The sequence below is a fragment of the Archocentrus centrarchus genome, chromosome 12, assembly GCF_007364275.1.
Source record: "Archocentrus centrarchus isolate MPI-CPG fArcCen1 chromosome 12, fArcCen1, whole genome shotgun sequence".
Taxonomy (NCBI): Eukaryota; Metazoa; Chordata; class Actinopteri; order Cichliformes; family Cichlidae; genus Archocentrus; species Archocentrus centrarchus.
The window spans coordinates 6,648,077-6,668,812 of record NC_044357.1 but is presented as its reverse complement, the minus strand read 5'-3'; the positions used below and the strand labels follow the sequence as shown (position 1 = coordinate 6,668,812).

Here is a 20,736-nt window from a genome sequence, read left to right as displayed (position 1 = left end):
AGATGGTTTAGGTGAGTCTAAATAAACCTAAATTTATGGGTGGAAAAATGAACTGTGGCTTTCAGTTCCATGGAAATGTAGATGTAACAAAGTCCAAACAGTTTATACTTCACTCACTGAATCTGATTACATCCAAATGACTTGTTGAATGGCCTCCAGCAGTGAAACTACCAAGTAAAAATGTCCAATTTTACAAAAAAAATGGCTTAAATTTAATATTTACAGACTAAATTTTTTACAGGCATGAGTTCAGGATTAATTTTTTTCAGTTTTCATCAGTTCATGACATACAATAGAAACAAGAATCCCAGAGCTTGGGTACTTTATTCTCACATTAACCTATTTACACAATACCTGCAGCAGGCTCACAACAATTAAGAGTATATGGTTTTCAAGTATTCAAGTGGAATAATTTAACTGCATTAAATCCTCAAATTCTAAATCTTCTTGATGAACTTTGTATACCACATGTAGGACGTAGCTGCACACAAACCATACCTGTGGGAAGGGGGAAAAAAGTAATTACTATTAAATGCATTTTGAGATGTTTCTCACAGATCTGCAATTCAAAAGAAAAGCCTCACTAACCATGTTATTATGTACTGCATGTGTTCATTCCTCAGAGAGACTCTGGTCTGTCCACCTATTGGCCCACCAGGAATAGTGCTACCTGCATATACACAATACTTTAAATTACTTTCAAGAACAAAGTATCAGTGTGAGTGACTGGGATAAACCATGACCTGTAGGTTTATGAGGGGTTTAATCTGTATGTAATGAGAGTCAAAGTATTGGTTATGAGAACGTACCAAAGTCAGCATCAATGAAGATGGGTGCAGCTCCAGTGATCTGTGACATTGCCTCCAGGTCTCGGTAATGCCAGCGGTTTTTCTCCACGTCGTTGTTTGGTACAAAGGGTTTACGAATCTCTGTCAGCCTGACCACTCCCACCACCTCCACCTCATCCTCCACCTGCATGAAGGGAGCATTTCACTTTGGTAAGGAAGTCAGAAAAGGCTTTAAAGGAACAGGAAATTCATCAGTATGACTGAAGGAAGCTTGTGGTGTGTTGGTTCCACTTTAGTGAATTTAAATTTGTATGCAAAAAGTTTATTAGTAGGAATAACATGATAATTAAAAGGACTTGGAGCCAATTTCACAAGGATAACACGTTTAAAATAGTTACTAAAGGAAGTTTGGACCTAATTTGACATGAATTCTGAATACATTAGTTTTTTTCACACCAGAAAGACCTGGGAGAGCAACTTCCTCTAACAGCTTAGTGCTGTTCGCGTCAACAAGAAATAAAATGAACTTTATCATTTAACATGCTAACTGAGGCCTGTAGAGTCTGAGATGGAGCTCCTGGGTTTTTTTCCAGTTTCTCTCAGCATTACACGGTCTGAACTTGGTGTGATTTGCTGGGACGTCCACTCCTGGGAAGACTGGCAGTTGTCTTGAATGTTTTCCACCTGTTAATGATATTTCTCACTGCGGGATGATGGGCTTCATATTGAATGCCTTTGATTAGCAGCACCTGGCTGCTACTTACCTTCGTAATTCCTATGGGAGCAGTGAGGGTGTACTTAGTTTTTCAGACACTGCTTCTGCATTTTGGCTTAGTTTTTGCTAAATAAATAATGACATTGTGTAATATGTCATGTTGTTTATCTGAGGTTGTGTTTACCTCATTTTAAGAGTTGCTAAGGAGCAGATAATTTTTTATTATTATGTCCTGATGTGTAAAACCTTAGAACTGAAAGAGGGTGTTGTTCCTTTGTCACGACCGTCATCTAAGTTCTGACATAGCCTGAGGCAAACTTTGTTAGACTTAAAATAAGTTCATCTTCATTCAGTAAACAACTCTCAGGGCAGCATTACGACTCATTTAACACTACAACCTGGTCTAAAACATTTGTGCTAAACCAGCATCTGATGTCTTTCCTCATCTGAGATACTAACCTGCCCCTTCATCCTGGTCTCTGGTCTTATTTTCTGCCTTGGCACGTATCCTCTGTTCACCAGGATTGTGATGCTTCAGTGACACAGACCATATAAATCAGTGTTGGACAAAGTGCAAGATTGCTATACAGTTATTTCTGTGATGTGATGTTTTATCTGGCTCCTTACCCGAGGTCGGTGCAGTGGAATGGGGTGATGACATTAGCGCCGGTCTCTGCACTTGAAGACAGTCTTCCCGCCTCTCTGGCCTCTCTCTCCGGATCGACTGGTGAGCGGGGCATAATGTACAGCTCACGGGAGTGATCATAACGCCCACGTACCTTGACCCTTCTGTACTCCAAGTTATTAATCTCATAAGGACTAGGATGCAAGGGGGTGAAAAAAAAAATCACATGTAAATCTGCAACCTAATGACTAACATATGTACACAACATGTGGCTTATTTAACTTATTTAATTGGTGTTTCTGCACATTAGGTCATGGCATGAAATAGATACTCAAGGGTACCTATTGTGCTTTTTCTTATTTTCTGCCATTGATGTGCTGTTGTATGCACTTAAGCATGGCCAAAGTTTTAAACAAAGAGGCCAGCATATGTGTAAATAAATGCAACAACTTTGAATGACCTGCTGATGAAGCATGCCTGCCATTTACTTACTCCAGAGGAAGAGGAATGGGGTCTGCAGTAGTGAGTCGTGTCAGGTCATCAATCAACCTCAACTTCCACTGACGCCTTTTCACCTACACAGTGATAAAAGCACCAGAGTCCATCCAACATTAACACAAAGACATAACTGAATTGTGTATTTAAAAAGCAGCAACAATCAACAAATAGGTTGTACCTGCCATGTACCGAGGCCAAAAGTGGTGGCAGGGATAAGCAGCAGGAACCATTTAAGAAAAGAGTCTTCTCCTTTCTCTGCAGCTTTGGCTGCTGTGGAGCTGGACAGTCGTCCAAAGCCAAGGAAGCTTCCTGGATATGAAAACAGTATGAATGTAAGGTGGACTGCTTGTAAAGTCGAACTGCATATTGACATAGCTATTAAATATATTATATTTATGTCCTTTACATTATTTGCATTACTTTATATTATGCAGTCATTACATTTCACCTACTGGACAAAATACCACATCATAGATGAAGAATAGATTGTTTTTTCTATTTGTTTTTTTTAATGGACTCTCAATTAAGTCTTCTGTTAAAAGAAAAAGTGTAAAAGAACAATTAATTCCCTTAAATAATATACATTTCTTCTTGAGACCACATTACCGCTGTGGCACTTTTTCTCTTTGCTTTATCTCGCTATACATTATTGCACTTTTTGTTATTTATAAATAAAGAGTAAAAAAAAAAAATAGAGCTAGTGTAATTATGAGCATGTTTTTCTTGTACCGTCTGCAGGTTTGAGGAGTCTGGGCAGAAAGAAAGACCTCTTGGGGTAAAAGGCGCGATTCTGCAATTATACAAAACAAACAACTCAAAAAACTGAATATTTGTGTAAGTCGCTCACTGAGCGATGAAAAATGACTTTCACGTAACTTTTTCTCTGGGACGTAAAGACGAGAAACTACGACAATTAACGCACCTGCGTTTTTAGTGTCGGAAGCACCCTCCGGGAGGAAGCCAACAGAAGTGTCAAAGAAGCCATTCTGAATCAAAACAAAGTGAAAAATGTGGTGAAAATGAAGGAAAAAGCTAAGTACATAACAACTACATAACTGGCAGGCTTTTGCTCGGAGGGGGACCACTTCTGGTGTTACTCCTTCCGCTTTGACGACGCCCCGCCCCGTTAGTTTTTTTTTTACCCACGTGGGTACGTGAATGTGTTGATGTTTTTTTTAAATCTGTAAATATCCTGTTTTAGCTGTTTTATCCGGACTAAACGCCCACTTTGCGACATGGATCTCGTCTCTAAGGACTCGTACATTCAAAAACTTGCAAGTAAAGTGTTTTCTCAACGAGCCCAGGAGCCAAAGAAGAGACCGTTCGGTAATGTTAGCTAACTGCGCGGGTTTATTTACGCACTTCTTAGAGATTTTTGTGCTGTGGTATAAGCTTACTTTAACGTTTAGGCGTTAGTTGTTGTAGGAAACTATGTAAAACTCAGTAAATGTCATCAAACCTCCTGCCACACTTTTTCATATTACCTACTTGTTACCACAGGGGGCGCTACAGTGTTTGAGAAGGATCTGCAGTTTTTTCCAATGCAGGGGTTTGTTTATTGGAGGAAATAACCAAACTGATAGTATGTCAGAAAAGTAATCGGGTATTATTGATAAAAGCTTAATCATTTAGTCTTTTCTGCACCAAAAAAAAAAAAAAAACAGCCAAAAAATTAAATTTCTGTTTTAAAATGTTAAGACTTTGAGTTTTTGTCAAATATGGAAATTACGTGTATTTAGTTTGGGGATATCTAAAAATATTTTAAATAATTTTTTTTATGTGACATAACATAATTTTAAATATAAGGAATGTTTTAAATACAATGCCTTTACTGCAGCCACCTTCGAGCCTTGATTACAGCTCTGAAGTCCTCTTTAAGTCCCTCACCTGGCAGGGCGCATCTGTTGGTGTTTGCAGTCATCATCAATAAATCATTGCACACATTTCTTTAGGACTCATATTCAAAATTACAGTGAAACGTTATGAAATAAAATTTCAACACTATGAATCAACTACAGATGTTATGTCTACCTAATTTGTCATGTAGTAACAAGGGAGCAGGCCTCACCTGTCCATTAAACTACTTGTCAATTGTCCAGGTAATTTTGAGCCTCTGAAAATGGGGGACTGTATAAAAATGGCTGCATTTATAACAGTTGATGGAAGATTTTTTTCTAAAATCCCTGAATGAAAGCTTCAAGTCTGCACTTCATTCACAGTCACTTCTGATTTAAAATCTACAGTGGAGGTGTACAGCAGCTAAATATGTCACTGTACAGTGCAATAAATGGCTGTGGCGCAGGAGGTAGAGCAGGTCATCTATTAATCAGAGGGTTAGGGTTAGGCTGCTCCAAACAGTGCTTGTATGAATGTGTGTGTGAATAAGTCATGCTGTATAAAGACCTGTAAAAGTGCTATAAATTTACCATTTACACAGGACCAAAAAGTAATAATAATAATTAAAATAGCAACACATGCAAAAAAGGGAACTCATTTTTAACCAAACAGCTAATAACTTATATTAAGAAGTCATAAGCTAAACTGATAATTACATAAATGTTGTTCTAAAGAAAAATGTTTAAGATTGATAAATGTTTTTACTGTTAATAGGATTGCTTTCTGAAGGAAAAAACTGTCACCCACTGAATCAGCTGTTACTGGTTTTTGTCTTGTGGAGAATGAGGAAGCAAGATGATTATGAGTTCGTTTGCTTTTTCTTTGTCAACAGAAAATTTCAGATCTTCCTTTTTCCAATTAGCTGACATTGTCTGAGCATTTTGTCTTAGTCTAGAAACTGTAATTGCAATGTTGCACCAAGGCAGCCAAGTAACACTAATTAAATACATGCAGTCATTAATATGTGCATTCTTTGTGTGTCTGCAGTTCATTTCAAAGGTAAAAGTGACACCGGTCCTCCAAAAAAGAAGAAAAAATGTAAAAAGAAACATTTTAAAGACGAGGCCGCTGATGGCAAGAGTCCCAAAACCCAACAGAAGCCTTCAGCCTCTCCAACAGCGCAGAAGAGCAAAGCCACACCGAAACCAAACAGGCCCAACACTGAGGCCACTAATGGAGCTACACCACAGAAGCCTCAAGGTACACCAGGTTTATTCTGGTTCAGGGTGGAGGTTTTTTTCTTCACATAACTGGGTTTCATTTAATGCTTATTTTCTTTTTCTTAAAGGAGGAAGTGAAGGCTCCAGCTTCTCCACAGTCGATGTGCTACGCAAGAGGCTCCATGAAAAGATTGAGGAGTCCAGAGGGCAGGTATGCAGTGTTCAGAGATGCTGAACAGTATGAAAGACAAACAGTTTTATTCACACATCCTCAAATCCAGGCCTCAAGAGCCGGTGTCCTGCAGGTTTTAGATGTGTCCCTGATCCAACACACTTAAATCAAATGGCTGAATTACCTCCTCAGTATGCAGTCAGGTTCTCCAGAGTCCTGCTAATGACTTCTATATTTGACTCAGGTGTGCTGGATCAAGGACACATCTAAAACCTGCAGGACACCGGCCCTCGAGGCCTGGATTTGAGGATCCCTGCATTACAGACTGTTCTTCAGTCCTCGTCAGAGGTGGCAAAAGTACAGACATTCTGTATTTTAGTAGAAGTACAAATACTTGTGTTAAAAACTCCTCTGGTAAAAGTACTCATCTTCTTCATCTTCTTTACTCTAGTAAAATTTAAAAAGTACAGGCTCTGAAATGTACTCAAAGTACGAAAGTAAAAGTAGCTCTTTGGAGGACGTTTCTACCAGCTATTTTTGTGTAAAGCTAACTGGACCTGCTATATTAATGTAATAATATAAAATAATATTACATGAGAATAATTTATAAGTTATTCCAATCTAAATTTTTACACTAATGAATTCTCTCTGCTTGAATCTGTTATGTAGGACACAGCTCTATAGTCTCTGTGTCCTACATTGTCGAGGGTCACTGACCATGAACACAGCCTCTGTGCACCAGTCCAACAGACAAACAGTACAGCAAACTCTTCAGTAGTGCTTACTGGTTTTGTACTGAAGTCCAGCTTTTGTTGTTTGGGTGGTGGGGGGCCTCCTGCATTAGCCGCAGCTCTTGTATTATTGTTTTAGATTAACTATGTTCAACTGTCTTTTATTAGGGAGCTCCTAAGGATACATTATCAGAGGCTGTCCAGGCAAAGAGAGCAAAGCGAAAGCTGGAGCGGGAGCGCAAGAAGAAGAAAAGGAAAGAATTTCTGATGAAGAAACTAGCTGAACAAAGTGGGAAAGAACAGCAACCAGAGATAAAACAGGAAGAGCAGCAGGTCCCTGCCTCGAGCAAAAGAAACGAGACTGCTATTATCTTCAACAAGGTCGAGACAGTGGAAGAGGGATATATAGACAAAAAACTGAGAAAGAAGAAGAAGAAAGAGGGTATAAAAGGCCAGGTAACGCCACTGACGGGGAAGAACTACAAGCAGCTGCTCAGCCGTGTGGAGGCTCGCAAAGCAAAGCTGGAACAGCTGAGAGAGAAAGACGAAGAGAAGGCCCGTGAGATGGAGAAGAAGATCATGTGGACCAACATGCTTTATAAAGCTGAGGGCATCAAAATCAAAGACAACGAGGAGATGCTGCGCGAGTCGCTGAAGAAGAAGGAGAAGAGGCGCACTCAGAGGAAGAAGAAATGGAACCAGCGGAGCGAGCACGTTCTGGAAAAGATGCAGCAGCGGCAGGACAAAAGACGGAAGAACCTCACAAAACGCAAGCAGGTCAGGGCAGAGAAGAAGAAGGAGAGGGCACGGAAGAAGGGCCGAGTGCTGCCCGAGGACTTGAAGAAAGCCACAGTTTAGAGGAAGAAAAGAGAACTTGTCATGTTTCAGTTAAGAAATCAGTTTCTGTATGACACTGTGATATTTACATGATAATAAAGTGCACTCGTTGTGCACATACTGGTTGAATATTATGTGTCATGGTCAATAAAATGTGATTGTGATCATTATGGTGACTATAAATGTGAAATTCTGTTGTCCAATTAATTTATTTACACATTTGACCAATAATCATGTCTTAAGCTAAATTTGCATATCACAAAAAAAGGCAAAGTATGTTATTGTCAGACTACCTTGTGAGGGGCAGTGATAAATAAACTTGAGCTTGAGTTCAGGACGCGTTTGTGTTTGGCCGTTGTCAGTGACGTTTCTAATTATAATATCTCGCTCCGCCCACACAGGAAGTAGATATCAAAAACAAGGCGGCTGAAGGGGAGGTGTAGGGATTTCCATTCTTGAAGAGTTGCTTGGGCCAAATAACAGGCCTGGATTTTCAGGTGAAGAGTAACGTTTTCCGCAGGGATTCAGTGATAACAGCGCTCTTTCCTCCGTGAGGCGATGATCATTCATTAATGGGAATAATCAGGAATCTTGCAGCAGGCTTGATCCTAATTCGTCAGAGTTCAGTTAGAAACTGTCATAAGGTCGGCACGGCTCTATTAAACGTCTTCAGCGATGTCAGCGTACTTTTTTTAAACGTGTTTTTATTGCAGATCATCATGTCCAGACGACTTCATGCACGCAGGACAGACGGGGTGGATAAAAATGTTTGGTGAGTGAATATAATGAAATGTTTCACATTAAGCTTCAACCCAACGACCAAGGTTAAAGCTTAATATGTGTAATATATTAACTGCTCCCCGAAGTAAGATATAAACAGCGGTGTCTGCAGACTATGGACAAAGCTGAGCCTATTTAAAGTTGCATTCAGGTGCCTGCTCTTTGGCTACGATTTATGGCCAAAGGAGAACAAAACGAAACAGAAATCTGTCCTGTAGCAATTACACTTATTAGTTACTAGACAAAGCACTTCCAAATGCATGAACCTTGCATGCGAGACACACACTGACCTTCCAGGGGTTTTGCACCCTGCTACTATTTTTGAAACTGTCTTGAGACTTGTTTTCGGATCCGTATCGTTATGTCTTTTAAACTTTGAATTGCTGAATGTTTAGTTTGCATGACAACTTTATCCTCAGCTACAAATGAAATCTTGAACATTGATTTTTTTTTTTTTTTTTTTTTTTTTATTTCGCACCCAGCCTAGTTTCGGGGTTTTTGTTTGTTTTGTTTTTTTTTGTATGGAGGGTTATGAAGATATGACCCGCCCCGCGCTTCCTCTGATTGGTTTACTCTGATATTGTTGCCCCAGTTCTAACTAATCTCGTATATAATTCACTGGCCTGCTTCCTGCCTTCCCTTAAACAGATTGTTTAAAGGGGGAAAAAAAAAAAGGACACCGATTTCCTCTTTATCGCCTACCTCCTACCTTCTTGTACAGATTGGAGCTGAGTCCCTTTCTTTTCTGAAAGTGTCACAAACTATTACACATGTACCTTCAGTGTGTAATCTGTATACGCTATCACAGACAGGAAAGAAATGTCTGATATTTTATATTCGGGTTTTGCATCTTTTCTGTCTTGTAACTTATGCAAATTTGAAACTTAATATTCAAAACCCTAGGCTTTGCTGACAAATTAATGTTTGACAATTTTATAGCGTTTAATTTTTATCCAAAGCTGTCATCGTGGGCTAAGTGCAAGTATTGCTGCTGGAAACTTGTGAGTCACCACAAAGTCACAAGCTAAGCAGAATTCTGTAGAATACGATGACAACTACAAAAAAAAAAAATGCAATAAAGAGCAATATAAACAATCACACACACAAAAGTTTCAGGATGAACTCCTTGGCAGACCCTATGATGGTAGAGTGGGTTCTGGGTTCCTCCTGGTGCACAACAATGGCCGGCCTCATGTAGTGAGCATATGCAAGCAGTTCCTGGAAGATCAAGGAATTGATTCCACTGACTGGTCCCCCACGCTCGCCTGACCTAAATCCAGAACACCTCTGGGACATTATGTTTCAGTCCACCCAACACCACCAGGTTGCACCTCAGACTGTCCAGGAGCCCCCCCCCCCCCCCCTGGGAGCAGATCCCCCAGGACACCCATCGTCTTATTAGGAGTATGCCCTGATGTCAGGCATGCACACAAACACGCGGGGGTCGAACACACTACTGAGTACCATTTTGAGTTGCTGCAATGAAATTTCAGGAAATTTGGACAACCCTCCTGTATCATTTTTACACTTTGATTTTTGGGGTGTCCTTGAATCAAACGATGTTGCATCCTTTCATTCCTAACAAATTACACACATCACATGAGTTTAAGACAACTAATGAACAAAACTCCAATTTCTTTTATGATTATTGTAATTACATAGAGAGAGAGAGTTGGGGGGGGGGGGGGGGGGTTGTTTTGTTTTTTTAGTCTGATTTATGTAACACGCCTGCAACAAATGTGCTGAGGTAATTGTAATATACGTCTCTGTCATTTAATGTCAGGGTTAGGGACTGAATATAGACTCAGGAGTGTAACTCAAGTTAGAATAGAATGATGGATGATTGAAATAAACAATCATCTCAACTGACTGTTTCATTCTTATTGTACATCCTGTATAATGACAATAAAGGCATTCTATTCTATTCTATTCTATTCTGCTTCGCTTCCACAGGGTTGAGTTCACACAGCTCGCAGCAGATTACAAAGCAGTGAACCTCGGTCAGGGATTTCCCGACTTCTCCCCTCCACAGTTTGTCCAGGACGCCTTCTGTAAAGCCATCACCGGAGGACCTCAAATGCACCAGTACACTCGAGCTTTTGTAAGTAAAAATACATCTGAAGGAGACCTGTTTTCAGTCATTTTTCTTGGGTATTAAAAAGACGGATGCAGAAATTGAAGCAGTTGAAGAACAAATAATGCATGGCCTTTTCATGGTTTTTTTCTCCTCAGGGTCACCCTCCTCTTGTAAAAAGCTTGGCTAAATTCTTTAGTAGGATCGTGGGACTGGACATCGATCCTCTTGAAGACATCCTGGTGACAGTTGGAGCTTATCAGGCCCTATTCTGCGCATTTCAGGCTCTGATTGACGAAGGGGACGAGGTACAGAAATCAGTGGAGCGAGTGACAAAGAAAATCAGAAAAAAGTGATTAAATTTCACACATGGTGCTTAGCACAGGTCGAAGTGAAAATAATATATATTTTTTGGAAGGTAATGAAAATTTACCTTCCAGGTCATTATTATTGAACCTTTCTTCGATTGCTACCAACCCATGGTGATGATGACCGGAGGAAAGGCAGTTTATGTACCTCTGAGACCAGTAAGTGGTTCATGTTTCTTTAAAAAAGTGCTTATATTAGGTCTTTTGATAACATTATATTTTGTCCTCAGTTTAGGAATGTAAATTTATGGCTCTTAAAAAGATTTCTTCTGTTTTGTTGCCAACAGAGAGAGGGCAGCACCGTCCTGTCCAGTGGAGACTGGGTTCTTTCTGCCGAGGAGCTGGCCAGTAAAATTACTCCACGCACTAAAGCCATTGTTATCAACACTCCCAACAACCCACTAGGCAAGGTAAGCTTAATGATGCCCTTATAGTGAAATCATCATTTGATTTCTTTTGCACGAGCATCGGTTTGACAGGGAAACAAGGCCGTTAAGTATGCACATAAGTTTGATTTGGTTTGTGGAATTTTCACCTAATACGATTTTATTTTCTTGTCAATTTCTATTTTTTTCCATTTAATGTGCATCCATGTCCGTTGCAGGTTTACAAGATAGAAGAGCTCCAAATGATTGCTGATCTGTGTATTAAGCACAATCTGCTGTGCTTCAGCGACGAGGTGTACGAGTGGCTTACGTATGATGGAGCCAAGCACATAAAGATAGGTAAGCTAACAGCCAGAGCTCAACAAAACGCACACAGACCAGTTAGCCACAGCACCGATGTGATGTGTCGTGTTTGTGTCGTTGACAGCCAGCCTTCCTGGCATGTGGGAAAGAACTGTAACTGTTGGCAGTGCTGGAAAGACGTTTAGTGCTACTGGCTGGAAGGTAACACACAGACTGTCTTTGTCTTTGCTGCACACATACTGTGACCTGACCTTCATGGGTTTTTTTTTTTTTAATCTATTTTTCAGGTTGGCTGGGCCATCGGCTCTGGAGAAATCATCAAATACATGAAAACCATCCATCAGAACTCTGTTTATCACTGTGCAACAGCTGCTCAAGTAAATATTTGCTGAACAAATATTAGTGCAACTTTAGCGGTGCTGTGAAATTATGGCCACAGGGGGAAAAAATGATTTTCACATGACTCTATGCAGTCCTGTACACCCCTACTGCTCCCATAGGAATTAAGAGGGTAAACAGCAGCCAGGTGCTGCTAATCAAATGGGATGGTCCTAAGATTTCAAAAACAGGTCATATTATATGTAAGTATACTTGATTTATGACCTCATAAACTCATTAAGAAAGACTTTACTAATGAGTTTATGGTCTCACTCTTGCTTAAAAAACATGATCTTCATTTTGCAAATTATGACTCCATAAATTAAATAGGGAAAAAAAAAAAAAGCAGGGTATGCTTTAAGATGTGGCTAACTTGTGATTGACCAGGTCACCCGTGACTCAAGACAAGTTTAAAGAAAAAACACAAAACAAGATTGTGATGGTCAAAATGGTAAATTAGAGGCTTCATGGATGGCTTCATTCATCTTTTATGTACTGTATAGTATTTCCCTTGGAAATCCTTCTGCTGTCTAAATTTAGGTAAATTAATGGAAGTGAGCAGGTTATTTTATTTCTTTGCTTCTTTTAGACCTTGTACTTAACCTAATATATCAAAACTGTCTGTTCATCTTAAGTTTTAAAACTCGGCGATCCCACTGAGATCTTTTCATCCTTCTTCCCCTCCAACAGGAGGCAGTCGCTCATGGATTTGAAAGGGAATATGAGCTGTTTGGGACTCCGGAGAGCTACTTCCAGCAGCTTCCCGCAATGCTGCACCACAAAAGAAAGAAGCTGGCCTCGTGTCTGGAGAGTGTGGGCTTGCAGCCCATCATGCCAGAGGGGGGCTACTTTATGATCACAGACATCTCCTCAGTCGGTGAGTGATGAACAGTCGTCTGAGCTGTCTGCATCTGTCATCATCTGAAATCAATATTTACCCCCCCCTTTTTTTTTCCTAAAGAGGTGGACCTCAATGACCCGAGCACAAAGGATGAATTATATGACTTCAGATTTGTTAAATGGCTTGTTAAAGAGAAGGTAAATGATTTTAAATGTGGGAATATGCAATATTTGCTCAGAGTGTATGGTAAGGTATTGATAATGTCCTTGACCGTTCCCATGTATTTAGATTTGTCTTTGATTTTCCTGCCTAACTTTTTTTCCCACAGGGTTTAGCGACAATCCCCGTCTCTGCGTTCTACAGTCCAGAGCACAGCAAGGAGTTTGACAAATACATCCGATTCTGTTTTGTTAAGGTAAATCTGCCCTTATTAATTCACATGCACATCTCAAAAATAACAAGTTCTTCCTGTTTGTCAGTGCTTCCGTCACCACTTTGTCCTCACAGGAGGACTCCACGCTGGATGCCGCAGAGGACATCTTGAGAAAGTGGAGTCAAAAAGAGTAAAACTGCTGCTTTATCTACCTAAATAATAAATAAATAAATATTCAGTGTTTTTTTTTTTTTTTGAGTGGTTGTTCCTACAGTTGGGTATTAAAGACGCACAAACGGAGCATCCACTTACAAACACTGAGGAACTATTTCTCAGTGTTTAATTAATTAAACACTGTACCTCTGCTGTACACTAATTTACCTGCAGGGATATTTGCCCTTGTTGAAAGTGAGCAAGTCATTAAATAAAAGTGTATAATTAAGTGATAAAATAACTAGTCTGTGCCTCAGTAACCTCATTAAAACAGTTTGGCTACTGCCTGATAAAGACATTTGCTTTCTTGTCAATTTCTATTTTTTTCCATTTAATATACTGATTTTCCTCTCGGATACAAATGATAAGGAAATTTGTTTTGGTCATTTATAGATAGATGTGTGAGTATCAGTGGAGCGACCTTATATATTTGTGACAAATAATCAGTCTAATGATGACCAGAGTCTGTAGGAATGCATTATAAAAGTGTAGTAATACTACTTGTTCTCATGTCTCATTTAATACATGTGTTGTTGGTTGACCTGAACTGCGAACATGAGCCATCCATTCATTTTGTAACACCAAAGTTTCAAGTTTTGTAGTATTTGTGTGAAAATGAAAGCGATTTATACTGTAATACAAAGAAAATGCACGAATATTTAAGGATGCATACGATGAAATAAATTGACCAATAGAACGTCTCCGTTTTTCCGTTAAGAGCTGGGGCATTTGAGTCTTGCACTAAAAATGGAAATTATGAGGCTGTAATTATTTCTGTTGTTTGTATGCAGTTACTTTCCTTTTAAGGTATGTTATTAATTTTACATGTGGGAACTTCGATATGAAAGATTGAGGTCAGCGCAAGAAGGCATAGATGGCAGACAAGGTTAGAAAGTGTTTCATGTGCTTTCAGATAATAATACCTGGATGACTGGAACAAAGAGCAGTATAATAAAGAAAAAATAATAACAGCTAAACTTGTGACACCTGAGCTGCACAAGGATTAGCTACAAGCCACACAGGCTGCTATAAATTTAATCATTACAGAAAAATGAGCTTTCTACCTGAGGTACAGCTGCCATATTAAATGCTTCAATCCTCAAGACAGCCTTAATTGCTTATATTTCACAAGCCCTGTCCTCTAAAACCTACACGTCTTCTGCCTTCTGTGTCAATGAGGACCTTTCAGCAGGTCTACATAATGCAACTGATGAGTGCATGTTCACTTTAAGGGTTCAAAATTGAGGATATTACATTTTTTTAAATAATTTTTGCATTGAGTAACAGCCTGAAGTCTTTGATATCACTTTGTCTGAGATCAACTTGACCAGTCAGAGACATCGCATGTGGTCATCCTTTCACAAAGAACTCAATCACATGTAACAGGGATGAATTGTGCCTATAGATGAATTATAAATACATTTAAAATGCTTATTCTGTTACTATGTTTCTTATGAAAACATAAAAGAGCCTTTACACACACACACTGATTAAAAGGCTGCAGTGATGACTATGCACAAGAGGAAAAGGTGCTGAACTGGAGATGAGGAAAAAGAAACGCTGCTGTTGAGGAAAGCCAAGAGCAACATTTCTGTTTGAAAAGTTTATCCTGTGTGGATGTTAATTTAGGAAGACCTTTTTGAACATTATGGTAATATCATAATAGCAATAATAGCACAAAGCACTTACAATCTCTTGCAATGCACAAAATGTTTTCAGTGTTTTGATAAAATAATCACTGCCACTGTTAAATGCATAAATAAGATAACAGTATTCATCTTTCATCAAGTGACAGTCACCTATATTTTTATTTATCAATCCCATCTACTCTGGCTCCTGTTACATCAGCCTTCATATAAAAATGTGTGTAAAAATATAAACAAAACGCCATCAGTTCTGTCCAGAAGGTGGCAGTAGAGTGAGAGTGCCAGGACAGGTGTGTTTCAGGTTCGGATTCACACAGACGGACTCACATATAAATCTTTCTTAAGTTTTAACAAGTAATGCTTGGCGGGGTAATATCTATGAATCAACTGTAGGTATCTGTGATATATTCCAGCGAGCACGCAGTGTTCCTGTTGTTATGGTTCCAGCTGTTACGTAAGAAGTTACGTATGGGAGCTTCCACTCAATGCTCTGGTTCAGACAACCAACAAGACCAGACCAGTGTTGAACAACAGCGGGGGGCGGACTGATGACCGACTGATGTTAGTGTGGGTTCTAGTGAAGGTACACAAAGTGGTTTTTCAGCACTTCTTAGTAAAGTGGAAAAAGCATCCATAACAATTGCAAATTATTTTGGGGTAACAGGAATACCATATGTTTGAAGGAACTCTGTATAATTTAGTAGATTCCCAATATCATTTAGTAGCTGAGTTACTAGAATTATGTTATTGTCAATCCACAAATCTAAAAATATTTATTTATTTTTGTGTCTGATATGCTGATTGTTCCAAATGAAGCATCAATGTGGAGAGAAGTTATTTATAAATTAACAACCGTGCCAACAGCGCTAGTGTTGTTTTAGTCATTGTTGTCACGTGGTTCCTGTAGACGTCCCGGAAGTGCACTGCGGGGAATGTTTTGAACTGCAGAACTCGACCTGGAAGTAAATAACGTTCACGCGTTGATTCATGTGTATATCAACATGTCTTCCAGCGTTGCATTGAAACGCCCTAGTCTTGGGTCTTTTAAGGTAGTTACATTACTGCTTTACATTAAAAAACAAACAAACTGCAGTATATCTTCATTTATATCACTTGTGATGTGCTTTGTTCATGTTTACAGGCCGTAGAGAGGGTGGACTGGAAGAAAAGGAAGGCAGAAAGTGAGTAAACAGCTAAACTAGCAGCATGTAGCTAACAGCTTCTTAGCTGCATGTCTGTTGTATGTACGTAAGATTGTTTACGATTGTAAAACAATAATTTAATTTTGCCAAATTGTATTTGTGTGAGAATGAATGTAAAGAGTAAACGGTGATAATTGTATGTTCAGCATTCGAAAACCGGTGTTGTGCGAAATTATGTTCCACCGTGAAAATCTGTTACCCCGTGTCGGGAGAGTGCAGCCAGAGAGGCGGATCCGACAGTGTTCTTGGTAAAAGTCTTTTACAGTGTTTATTCCTCTCATCAAGAACAACAACTCCTGTGAATATGAAAACATTTGCTCTTTATTTGCTAATGTTACACGGGGGGAACCAAATATTTCAGCCATTCAAAATATTGTGTTCCCCCTCCATGACATGGGAACAAATTAATTTACCAACAAGTCTTTTACAGTGTCATTTTACCGAGAAATCGATCAGAAGCGCCGTGAAGACTGTCGGATCCGCTTCTCTGGCTGCAGTTCGTGCTCCCGACACAGGGGGAACAGATTTTCAGTGGGGCACAGAATTTCGCACAACACCGGAAGCTACACACTTTACTAAAACAAAAGACAATTGTAAGCATTTTTTCAAATTAATTATAATAACTGGAAGTGGTATTATTGCAAAGTAGAAAGTTAAGGAATCACAGCAAATCATCCGTAAAGTTACAGGGCGAGGTCGCCGAGTGCTGAGGCATATACTGTCGCCACCGCTTTGCTAACTCAATAGCTGCAGAGTTACAAATCACCTCTGGCATTAACATTAGCAAAACTCTGTGTGCTGGGATCTTCATGGCATGGGCTTCCATGACCAAGCAGGTAGTGGAGGTGTAATGTGTAGGTGGCCCAGCATTTTTGTCCACGTAGTTAAGATTTATTTACTTCATTTAGAAAGATTTTTTTTTTTATACCAATCTCGATGATGCTTCCTGAATCCCAGTACAGGAGACTAAGAAGCAAAGGAAAGAGGCCAAGCTGCTCAAACAATTAGAAAAGCAGAAACAGCAAGAGGCTGCTGAGAAAGACAAACCTGAACCAAGCCAGACCAAAAAAGGTAACGTCATTATACTGCTGATTTCTATTCTGATGATTTGCTTTAGATATTCGCAGTGAAGAGTGCTATAATTAGTCATTGTTTTTCTCACAGGTCGAGCTTACACAGTGAGTCTAGCGCTGCCAGGTTCGATTCTGGACAACGCTCAGTCTCCTGAACTTCGCACTTACCTCGCGGGACAGATCGCTCGTGCCTGCGTTGTATTCTGTGTTGACGAGGTCATAGTGTTTGATGAACGAGGGGAAGACATTAAGTATGTTTCAAAGAGTAACGACTTATGGGTAAAAATGCCTGAAACCGTGTGACAGCTAGCGGAAAAGGGTTTGCTTTTTGTTTGTGTTTCACAGGAGCGTTGAAGGAGAATTTAGTGGTATTGGGAAGAAGGGACATGGGTGTGTTCAACTTGCCAGAATACTTCAGTACCTGGAATGTCCACAGTAAGTTGAGAGGTAATCAGATCACCATTATCGGTATGACCAGTACATTTTATCTGTTTGATATTCCAGCTTTTCTTCTCCATCAGGTATCTGCGCAAGGCTTTCTTCCCAAAGCATCAAGATTTACAGTATGCAGGTAATTTGAAATTATTAGAAATTTCACAGATATATATAGATATAGGTTTTCAAGGTCTGATGCTGTAGGGTCTCTCAAATGAGAACTGAAGGTGGTCTTTACTGGGCTTACGGTGTTTGTCTGGCACCTTGTCTCAGTAGGTTTCCCTGCATATTCCAAACATTACATCATGTTTGCACTTAACCTATAGACGTGCACACAAGTTTGATATTGAAGAAAAGTTGTTGACAGGAAAAGATAAATTAGAAATCTAATCAGCTGCAGTCTTTGAAAATGCTAGTGCAAAAAAAGCAAAGTGTAAACAGCTGTTCCCATACTGAGTCTGAAATGAAATCTTGTGGAATTTTTCATCATCTGTATACATTTTTAAGTGAGGGATGATTTTTTGTGGTGTTGTTTTCTGGTAGGTTTGCTTAACCCTTTAGACAGTCCTCATCATATGAGGATAGACGAGGAATCTGAATACCGGGAAGGCGTCGTGGTCAACAGGCCTACCAAACAACAAAAAGGTTCATTTGTCGACTGTGGAATGAGAAGGGTGAGCATGGCTCCACTGGGGGCACTGCTGTTGTCACTGTGGATTTTTATTTTTTATTAAGTAATTATGTGAGAATAAAGACTCACGTGAGTGCACCTGCTCCCACAGGAAGTTCAGATTGATAAGCAGTTGCAGCCTGGACTACGAGTTACAGTACAGCTCAGAAAGACACAAAATCCAGGTACTTTTCTTCACCAGACTCTTTTTCTTGTTTTTGTTTTTTTGTTTTTTTTTGGGGGGGGGGGGGGGGGGGGGGGGGGGTGTGTTAAGCACATCAGTTAAGCGTATGTGTCAATTTGTCTATGCAACTGTCTGCAGAAAGCAAACTATATAAAGGTGTTGTCGTGGCGCCTCATGTTCCCCGGACTGAAGGTGGTCTTTACTGGGGTTACGGCGTTCGTCTGGCATCTTGTCTCAGTAGGTTTCCCTGCATTTAACATTCAGCTGTGTGCTTTACATTGATTTTCAGTCAGTGTCAGTGAATCAATAATAATTTAGCCACACCATTGTTGCTTCCTGTTGATTGTAGGTGCAGTTTTCACAGAAAGCCCGTATAAAGGAGGATACGATCTGACTATTGGCACATCAGAGAGAGGCAGCAATGCGGACCAAGCCACACTGCTGCCATTCAAGTAGGTTCCAAGTCAATGCTTGATATGTTCTTTAATAATAGTTTGAATGCTAAATTACGCTGCAGAACATGTTAAATTTGGCAAACATTAGCATGTTAGAATTGCCATTCTATGTGTTCAGATGTGAAGTTGTGCCTAAATACATCCTCACCGAGGTCGTTTTTTTTAACTTCGCAGACATCTTTTGGTCATTTTTGGAGGTCTTCAGGGATTGGAAGCCAGTTTAGATGCTGACCAAAAGCTGGATGTGACTGACCCCAGTGTTTTATTTGACCTGTACCTCAACACATGCCCCGGTCAGGGCAGCAGGACCATTCGTACGGAGGTGAGGCCAGTTATGCAGAATCTGTTTGAAAAAGCATCGTGTGAGAAACTCGCATGACACTGTTCGTACCATAAATATGCTTTTTGCAGCTTAGCTCGACTGTTCTGCTCAACAGTGTTTTTAACTCTTTCCTCCTCCTTTTTGCCAGGAGGCCATCTTAATTTCCATGGCGATACTGAGGCCAAAGATCACAGCTGCCTTTTCAGATGTTTCCAGTAGCAGTATTTCACTGAAGAATTAGTGATATATTAACACAAGTTTATTTCCCCAAATCTGGGATGTAAGAAGAACAGAAGAACAGATTTAATTCTCTCCGTTTCTACATTGATCAGCAAATTTTACATATTAAACCATAAATATTATTCACAACTGTTGTGCATTGTGTCAGTGTGTTTCATGAAAAACAGTGCAGAGACCAGCGTGGCCAAACAAATGGTGCCAAACGTCTGTGTTTAAAATTCTGAACAAATAAACTTAAATACATGTTTGCATTTTTTTTGAAAACTAAGCTTTTGTTCAACACTGCAAGACTTTCCAACTGTATTCCAGCTGCAGCTTATTTTGCATGTATTTTACCATTACATTAACATTTCATGAACTGTCTCGGGTCCCAAGTTTAAACTATCCTAAAGTCTTTTTTGGCCAGTCTTCATATACTCACCCACAGTAATTGGGTGGAACCATTCCATGAACTCTGATGTTATCACATATATCAGTGGCAATGACCAGCCTGTAATTTGTTGTGTTTTAGCACAACAAATTATTGTTCGCTGATGTTTTATGTAGCGAAGCTGGAAACATGAAGACTGTCGAGTTGATCGAGCTAATAATAAATCCACAATGTTCAGTAGTCTCTGTGCTCATATTGATGACTCATGGATTTTAAGCAACCATGTTAAATATATCTAATAAAAAACTAACTGGAAGTTCAGTGTTTGTGTTTTGACATTATATGAATAAGAAAGTAAGTCAGAAAGCAGCTTCTGGTGCAGCAGGAGAGGAAGAGTCGCAGGAAAACTAAGGATATGCTGAAGAAAACATGTCAACAAGCAGGTTAGCTTCACAGATCAGACCAGATCTTATACCCTTTGAAAAGGGGTACACACACCCTTTCATATTCTTCCCTTGCCACAGAGCCTGAGTGTCATCCTTTCTGATCAGCTCCAGCACACAGACTGTGACTCACTGTTATCGTATTTGACAGGGTGTGGCAGACTGTATCATACGTATTTTGAGGCATGTTATTCCTCTGTTATGGCCCCAGGCTTTCTTGTGTATTTGAGTGAACATTTCCGTGGGTGCGTTTCTCAGTGTTTCAGTACCTGACGTTTGATTTTTGTTTTTTCAGGTTTGGATTCTTGTTTTGGTTCTATTTTACTGTTCTTGATATGTTTAAATAACTCAGTGACCTGTGTTTCACAGCCACTGGTGCAACCCGAGCTACTGACTGTGTAGTTAAGTATGACAAACTACAATCAAAAACTTACTGCTTATTTGGAACAACTGCAGACACCCTTGTCTTTCACATCTTCCAGTATCTGCTTGAAATGTCACTTAATTATTAGCCTCCATACATGCTAAATTAAGATGCAGAACATGATATTTGCCAAA

At 39.7% G+C, this 20,736-nt stretch overlaps 4 protein-coding genes across 5 annotated transcripts; 3 read left to right on the top strand and 1 right to left on the bottom strand.

Moving 5' to 3' along the window:
- Positions 1 to 118: 118 nt before the first annotated feature.
- On the bottom strand, positions 119 to 3,706 carry LOC115788986 (surfeit locus protein 1). Its single transcript, XM_030742127.1, has 9 exons — positions 3,549 to 3,706; positions 3,356 to 3,416; positions 2,805 to 2,935; positions 2,621 to 2,703; positions 2,131 to 2,322; positions 1,963 to 2,035; positions 810 to 972; positions 589 to 670; positions 119 to 498 (listed from the first exon to the last, which is right to left on the bottom strand). Exons 1-9 carry the CDS (start codon positions 3,609 to 3,611, stop codon positions 438 to 440), a joined length of 909 nt encoding a protein of 302 aa, XP_030597987.1. The 5' UTR covers positions 3,612 to 3,706; the 3' UTR covers positions 119 to 437.
- A 40-nt stretch (positions 3,707 to 3,746) lies between these two features.
- Positions 3,747 to 7,702, top strand: LOC115788984 (surfeit locus protein 6 homolog). Its single transcript, XM_030742124.1, has 4 exons — positions 3,747 to 3,952; positions 5,510 to 5,722; positions 5,811 to 5,893; positions 6,754 to 7,702. The coding sequence occupies exons 1-4, from the start codon at positions 3,862 to 3,864 to the stop codon at positions 7,441 to 7,443; spliced, it is 1,077 nt and encodes a 358-aa protein (XP_030597984.1). The 5' UTR covers positions 3,747 to 3,861; the 3' UTR covers positions 7,444 to 7,702.
- A 120-nt stretch (positions 7,703 to 7,822) lies between these two features.
- LOC115788980 (kynurenine--oxoglutarate transaminase 1-like) lies at positions 7,823 to 13,796 on the top strand. Of its 2 annotated transcripts, none has more exons than XM_030742119.1 (13): positions 7,823 to 8,066; positions 8,136 to 8,194; positions 10,156 to 10,303; positions 10,435 to 10,584; positions 10,717 to 10,803; positions 10,932 to 11,054; positions 11,249 to 11,369; positions 11,458 to 11,534; positions 11,621 to 11,710; positions 12,402 to 12,588; positions 12,673 to 12,749; positions 12,881 to 12,967; positions 13,060 to 13,796. In XM_030742119.1, exons 1-13 carry the CDS (start codon positions 7,995 to 7,997, stop codon positions 13,117 to 13,119), a joined length of 1,338 nt encoding a protein of 445 aa, XP_030597979.1. In that variant the 5' UTR covers positions 7,823 to 7,994; the 3' UTR covers positions 13,120 to 13,796. The 2 variants fall into 2 exon arrangements, with proteins under 2 accessions (XP_030597979.1, XP_030597980.1); XM_030742120.1 differs by having other exon boundaries at positions 7,844 to 7,919.
- Positions 13,797 to 15,715: 1,919 nt separating this feature from the next.
- LOC115788981 (putative methyltransferase C9orf114) lies at positions 15,716 to 20,041 on the top strand. Its single transcript, XM_030742121.1, has 12 exons — positions 15,716 to 15,833; positions 15,926 to 15,965; positions 16,944 to 17,057; positions 17,151 to 17,310; positions 17,405 to 17,494; positions 17,581 to 17,630; positions 18,038 to 18,168; positions 18,277 to 18,349; positions 18,487 to 18,585; positions 18,698 to 18,800; positions 18,978 to 19,125; positions 19,274 to 20,041. The coding sequence occupies exons 1-12, from the start codon at positions 15,786 to 15,788 to the stop codon at positions 19,364 to 19,366; spliced, it is 1,149 nt and encodes a 382-aa protein (XP_030597981.1). The 5' UTR covers positions 15,716 to 15,785; the 3' UTR covers positions 19,367 to 20,041.
- Positions 20,042 to 20,736: the final 695 nt, after the last annotated feature.

What these genes read in the sequence shown, in the direction of transcription:
- LOC115788986 (XM_030742127.1), bottom strand. Translation starts at nt 3,611, where the DNA reads ATGGCTTCTTTGACACTTCTGTTGGCTTCCTCCCGGAGGGTGCTTCCG. An exon ending in TTCCGACACTAAAAACGCAG is followed by an intron (nt 3,417 to 3,548) that starts GTGCGTTAATTG and finishes GTATAATTGCAG; the next exon opens with AATCGCGCCTTTTACCCCAA. An exon ending in CTTCATTGATGCTGACTTTG is followed by an intron (nt 671 to 809) that starts GTACGTTCTCAT and finishes GTGTATATGCAG; the next exon opens with GTAGCACTATTCCTGGTGGG.
- LOC115788984 (XM_030742124.1), top strand. Translation starts at nt 3,862, where the DNA reads ATGGATCTCGTCTCTAAGGACTCGTACATTCAAAAACTTGCAAGTAAA. An exon ending in GCCAAAGAAGAGACCGTTCG is followed by an intron (nt 3,953 to 5,509) that starts GTAATGTTAGCT and finishes GTGTGTCTGCAG; the next exon opens with TTCATTTCAAAGGTAAAAGT. An exon ending in TACACCACAGAAGCCTCAAG is followed by an intron (nt 5,723 to 5,810) that starts GTACACCAGGTT and finishes TTTTTCTTAAAG; the next exon opens with GAGGAAGTGAAGGCTCCAGC.
- LOC115788980 (XM_030742119.1), top strand. Translation starts at nt 7,995, where the DNA reads ATGGGAATAATCAGGAATCTTGCAGCAGGCTTGATCCTAATTCGTCAG. An exon ending in GGGGTGGATAAAAATGTTTG is followed by an intron (nt 8,195 to 10,155) that starts GTGAGTGAATAT and finishes TCGCTTCCACAG; the next exon opens with GGTTGAGTTCACACAGCTCG. An exon ending in CACAGACATCTCCTCAGTCG is followed by an intron (nt 12,589 to 12,672) that starts GTGAGTGATGAA and finishes TTTTTCCTAAAG; the next exon opens with AGGTGGACCTCAATGACCCG.
- LOC115788981 (XM_030742121.1), top strand. Translation starts at nt 15,786, where the DNA reads ATGTCTTCCAGCGTTGCATTGAAACGCCCTAGTCTTGGGTCTTTTAAG. An exon ending in ACCAAGCCAGACCAAAAAAG is followed by an intron (nt 17,058 to 17,150) that starts GTAACGTCATTA and finishes TTTTTCTCACAG; the next exon opens with GTCGAGCTTACACAGTGAGT. An exon ending in CAGAAAGACACAAAATCCAG is followed by an intron (nt 18,350 to 18,486) that starts GTACTTTTCTTC and finishes AACTGTCTGCAG; the next exon opens with AAAGCAAACTATATAAAGGT.